General features: G+C 33.1%; 1 protein-coding gene across 1 annotated transcript; it reads right to left on the bottom strand.

The window, feature by feature from the left end:
• Window positions 1-677: 677 nt before the first annotated feature.
• LOC126720486 (uncharacterized) lies at window positions 678-3,556 on the bottom strand. The gene is made up of 2 exons (XM_050422981.1): window positions 2,923-3,556; window positions 678-913 (listed from the first exon to the last, which is right to left on the bottom strand). Exons 1-2 carry the CDS (start codon window positions 3,517-3,519, stop codon window positions 905-907), a joined length of 606 nt encoding a protein of 201 aa, XP_050278938.1. The 5' UTR covers window positions 3,520-3,556; the 3' UTR covers window positions 678-904.
• Window positions 3,557-6,180: the final 2,624 nt, after the last annotated feature.

The following is a 6,180-nucleotide window of genomic DNA, read 5'->3' as shown; positions in this document are numbered from 1 at the left end:
CATGGCCCACGAACTCGACATGATACGACACGAAATTAGCAGGTTATGAGTTGAGATTTAATGGGTTCGTGTCATATTCGGGTTAACATGACTAACCCATTTAATAAACGGGTTAGGTTGGTGTTCAATATATGGAATCTGTTTGATTTATTTTACCAATATACCCTTCAAACCCTAAGTATATAAACTTATTAGTTGTTGTGGTTTATTTTCTTTGACATATTGTGATTGATTATTTGTGATATTGAGATATACTTTAGTTTTGAATGATTATTTGCGATGCAGTTACTCTTTAGTTTTGAATTTTATATTAAAAATATTTATTTGCTTAGATTTTTATAAATATACATTTTTTCATTTTAATAAAATTTGATAAACAAGTCAACACGACTGACCCGTTTAATAAATAAGTTGTGTTAGGATTGAGGAATCTTGACTCGTTCAATAAACATGTCGGGTTAGTAATGACCCATATAGTCAGATACTCGTGAGTTGATATGACACGAACCTGACACGCGAACACGAATTGCCACCCTTAGGCAACACATGCCATTGACAAGCTATTTCCTATTTGTTTGATTTATTATCAAAACAAACACAATTTACAATGAAATCCAAACACCAAAACAAAATTAATCCCTGAAATGCAAATCATTTGCAAATACTAACCTCCAAACTTCCACAAATACCACTAACCTTATTTATAAGCCAAAATATTACAATTCCAAATTAAAACAACTATTCCAAACCACACAAGCACATCACATCAGAACCAATGTTCAAAGCTCATGGCAAACCCACGACTGATTATAACTTGCATTTGTAATCTTCAATGTAAAACTTTGACATCAATCTTTGCTATTAGATGATGGCTGATTCCACAATATTCGCGCATGCACATCAGTTACCACCACTGTTAATGTAAAAACAAATTCAAAAAGAAAGTCAATGGTTAAATTGTTATTTGGGGAAAAAAAAAAAAAAACAATACACACAAGAATAAAATCTTGACGAAAAAGAAAAAAATTGCTCTACAGCTTTGACGAAAATTCATCATGCCTTCATTTTCATCATTATTTTAAAATACATGTCTATGGACCACGTAAGCACCTATACTAGCCAGCCACATTCTTTGCCATAAAAGTCTGAGACAGATCAATGATGGTTGTGGAGTGGAAGAAGGAAACTAATCTAGAGTTTTGAGAGAAAAATACCTCTATGGAAAGACTACAGTCACTAAAACTAAATACAAACTGATGAGATTGAGCTTTTGGATTTCAAATTTATTTCAAGTTTTTGAATCTTGCCTATTTATAAATTAAATTTATTTGTGTTTTTCCAATTAATTCTTTTTTTTTTTTTAACTAGAGTTAAATTTATGTGGTTTTGTTTCGTTTTTTCATTTAGGAAGTTGAATTAGAGTTGTTTTGAATGTGTGGCCCTTTATTATTGGTTGGGACTATTCGAGACCTACGTCCTAATAATTTCTCCTTAAAAACCCTAACAACATATACGAATTGAATAGAAATTCCCAGGAAAGAACCTACTTAACGACACAAAAGATCATCCAACTTCTACATACTTTGTCAAACCCATATGATAGTTTTGAAACCTAGACTGTTCAAAGAACCAAAGATTGAAGGGGTTTAAGGTTTTTGAGGTTAGACCGAGGTCTAACCAAGGTTGAACCATGATGATGTCATAATTAATTTAAAAATTATTTAAATTATAAATAAATATAATAATTTAGTATAAATAGAAAAAATGAATAAAATAGTTTAAAAAATAAAAATAAAAACCGTCTTTCAAATGTATTTTTTATATCAACGGAATATTATTAATTGTTAAAAAAAACAATAATAAAAAATTATTAACTTACATTATACTATCAAGATAAGATAGTATATTATAGACAAAACAAATGCTTACAACATTATATTTTTATGCAAATATGTATAATATTTGCACTTGTTTAATCTATAATATAAATTTTAATTTACAATAACACATGAATTTAATATATGAATAAGTGGGTTTGTAGTACCAATAAATAATGCAATTAGATATTTAAATGTCTTATAAAAAATGCAAAAATGAAAATGATTAAAAAAAATTTAAAAGCAAATAAATAATGAAAACGTGGCCATATGTCCAACCTTTTCATGGGGAACGGGTAGTGTCTGCGATATTGGTAGACAACTTCATTGGAAAAAGAAAAAACTCTTAAACTTTTGATTTCTTATGGTTTTGACGTTTTCCGTACTGGTGACATAAGGAGAAAGGAAACCCAAAGAAGCCAGAAGAATAAACACAGAAAGAAAACACAGAAGATTGGAGAAGAAGGAAAACTAGAAAACGCAGAAGAAGCAGGGTAAAGATAAAGATTTGTGCTTTAAGTTTCTATTTTATTTTGTGGACTTGGTAATGGTGTGTTTTGGGACTACATTTTCGGATTTGTGGTGAGGATGAGAGATAAAAATCCGGAGTTCAACGGAGAAAATGGCATAACGTCCACACCCCCATCTTTTACTATTTTTTTTTTTTTTTCCTAGCTTCAGCCTGACCCGTAAGACCCATCCACGGCTCTCAAACCCGGAAGGTTCAACCACAGTTTGCACGGTCCACTATATTTTTTGTGCAAAACCGCTTTTGAGTTTAAAGAACCGTCTCAAGAAATGGTTTCTGGTTAACCGGTTTGAACCGTACAGTCCGGTCTAAATTTCAAAACCATGAACAGAGATAAGAAACATTCTAACACCCAAATACAGGACTCTAAAACTAAATTCCCAAAACAAAAAAAAAAAAAAAAAAGCCATTGTAGAAAACTAGAAACTCTCAACACCCAAATACTCAGACCGAACCAAATGGTAAAAACTGGGGGAAAAAAATATAAAAATCCAAACATATAGGAAAAGAAATTACTCCTGTCTTTTCCTGGCAGCTACTACGGCACTGGCAGCCGGGGCGGTCCTGGCAGCCGTGGCAGGCTGACTTCCCTGGCGGCCCTCGCTCCCCTTCCGGCCCTTGATCCCCTTTCGGCCCTTTCTCCCCTTTCTCACCTTTGTCCCCTTTTGGCCCTTTGTCCCCTTTCGTCCCTTTTCGCCGGATAAAGTAAATCGTCACTGCGATTAAGGTGATTGATGCTGATAGAGCCAAGATACACCCCAGCACGAACCGCGCGGATACTGGTTGTGGTTCACTTGGTGGAGTCCATATGTTGTAATCTGGTAGTGACGGAGGGAAAGGGGGAAAATGTGGGATTGGAGGCGACTCATATGCTGGCACTGTTGGTGGTGGAGGCGGAGTAAGGGAGGGAAATTTGGAGTCGGGTAGTGATGGTGGTTGTGAAGAAAGGGTTGGAACTAGTGGTGGTGGAGGTTGTGAAGAGAGGGTTGGAATTAGTGGTGCGATGATGGTGGTAAATAACATGAAGAACAGGGCAAACATGGTTGAAATATTTGGATTTTGTAGTTGGAGGTGAAGCTCCGTCTGCTCTGAAATACCCACAAAGCCATGCATTTTATAGTTGCTTGGATCACCATCGTTTGGTAGATAGTTTTAGGCCGTCCTAGACTTCACCACCAACCTTCTATTTATTTTTTGCATGAACCTCTTTTGTTTTATTTTGTTATTTTTTCATGCTCTGCTGCTAGAAAGCCTAAAATACTCCGAAAACAAAAAATAAAAAAAGATCTTGAATTAAGCCCACATGGGCCATGGCCCATGCGACATGGACCTTTCTATTTTTATTAATAGGAAAGTCGGTGCATGTACAATAATACATGCACCCACCTTCCTGTTGAATTTTCTAGACCGTACGTAAAGGTTGTTAACTTCTCAGTTGTAGCTTGTGTGGCAGTCCTGATAGTGTGGTGTTTCAGGTAGTTGATTTCCAGTTGTGTTGTATTTCGTGTGCATGAGTTATGCAAATTCTTTTAATAAAATCCGCTTGTTCATACAAGTTACATTTAGTGTAACTTGAAAAAAATTATCTCTTTTTAAAAATTACCTCTTTTTAAGACCATAGTCATAGTAATGAATCTTAGATAAGAAATTAATACTGTAATCTACAAGCTAATTTCAAATTTGTTCATAGGATGGACTAGTAAGAAAATAAAAGAAAAACTATAAGTTCATTAGACATATTATTTCTTCATATAATGAACATATTAATTATTGTTGCTAAAATTAAATCTTGAAAATTATTTATCGTTTCTAAATACAATGAATATATTAATTATTTTTGTTAAGTGAACTTTAATTAATACTACCTAAAATACTTTTATTTATTAGTTTAGGACAATTATATGTTTATATTGTACTATTAATATAAGATTTATAATGTGGATTAAATACTATCAATGTGAGATTTGCAAAAAGTGTATAATATCACTTTTGCATAAAAATGTATAATGTTCTACACATTTGCTTAGAGACAATGTAATTTTTACACTAAGAATTTCCCATTAGTTCATTTAAAATTTGTTAAGATCTAAATGAGCATTTTTTGAGGTTTAAGATAAACAAATTTTGCTATTATTGTTGGACTTACTATTTTTTACTCCCCCATATTTTAGATAATATTGATTTTTTTTTTTTTTTGTATTTTGAAAAGACCAAAATATTGTTAAGAGAATCATATTTAAACTTATTTCAGCTAGGCTTAAAAATAAATTTAAGGTTAAGGTCTTCAAATTTTTATTAAAGGGGTTAAATAAGAAACATTAAAAAAAATTATATATATATATATATATATATATATATATAAATTGCCAACTCAAAGGGCTCATTTAAACTCCGATCCCTGAACTATACATAGTGCTACTGATGACCGTAGATTCTTATTAAAATATAACGGTGTGCATACCACAACTTATCATATCATTAATATAGAGTTATTATTTGCCATATCAACTAATTTTACTTAAATTAATTCTCCCACACTCCACCATTATCTTCAAGACTTCAACTCTCCACCACTACTCATCATCTTCTGTTTGCTATATATTTTATGTTGTGAGTGTTTGATATGCCTTTCTCATTTGTTGGCACCAGTGAATTGTGGCATTACCAATGACGAGCAGCAAGCACTGAAGGTATCAGCATCACCACATGACAAAAAATAACAACCTCTAATAATACAATTGTTAAATTGTATACCCAACTAATACATCTAAAGGCAAATCACTTTAGAACACGAAACACAAATTTGTTGAGCTAACCCCAAATTTTTACATAAACTGGATAGAGATGATGAGCTGGAGAGTAGAGAGTAGAGAATCAATGTTGTTTTTTATTTTTTATTTTTAATAAGAAGAGTTTTAATGCCTTAATTATTAATTTCTAGAGACAATTTATGACATTCTCTTGAATGTTTATTTTTACCTTTAGATTTATAAATCAATGATCCAAAAAATAATTGATGTCTCAGTTTAATAATAAAGCACTATCATTAAGAGCAGTCGCCGTAAATTAAAATTTTCTTTCAAAAAAATGATTCAAAAAATGTAAAACTCTTATCTATATATATACACACACGCGCATTCACTAGTTAGGCGGGCCATGGGGACAATTGTCCTTCCCCACCTCCCCAGGCTGCGCCCTTCGCATCCATTAATGTTGAACTATTTGCAACAAAATACTCCAACCGTTTTGGCTTTTGGGATTAGGAAAAAAAGCCTACATCTGTATTTTGCATAGAGACAAAAATGCCTTTAATCTTGTATATTCATCTTTTTAAGTTTTATCCCCCTTTCCACCCAGTCATGATTCCACTCCAACCGATTTGCTTCGACACATTTTTTTACGTGAACTGCTTGGCGTCATGACGACTACTACTCACAGGTCAATTTTGAGTATCTTCTGCTGGATATGGATAAACCGCTAAATTTGCGCAAGCATAAAAACTATAAATTAATGAGACAAACACAAGCAGAGACTGACCCACGTCCCCAACGCCCAAACGCATGGTAATTGAAATATTCGGATTCTGGATTGGAGGTGGAGCTGGTGGTCATAAGGACTAGCCATAAGGCTTTTATAATTTCTTGGATCACCATTGGTTGCTAAGTGGTCTCAGGCACTCTCTCTCAGCTACTGTAAGACAATACTTTTCCTACTACAAAACTTCACCAACCTTGCTCTTTTGTTTTTTATTCTTTTTGCATGTGGGTGTCTCTG

Source organism: Quercus robur, chromosome 4 (genome assembly GCF_932294415.1).
Source record: "Quercus robur chromosome 4, dhQueRobu3.1, whole genome shotgun sequence".
NCBI classification, from domain to species: Eukaryota; Viridiplantae; Streptophyta; class Magnoliopsida; order Fagales; family Fagaceae; genus Quercus; species Quercus robur.
Note: the sequence above shows the minus strand (reverse complement) of the source record. Positions and strands in the feature narration are given on the sequence as shown.

Coding starts and splice junctions, on each gene's coding strand:
- LOC126720486 (XM_050422981.1), bottom strand. CDS start 3,519: ATGCATGGCTTTGTGGGTATTTCAGAGCAGACGGAGCTTCACCTCCAA.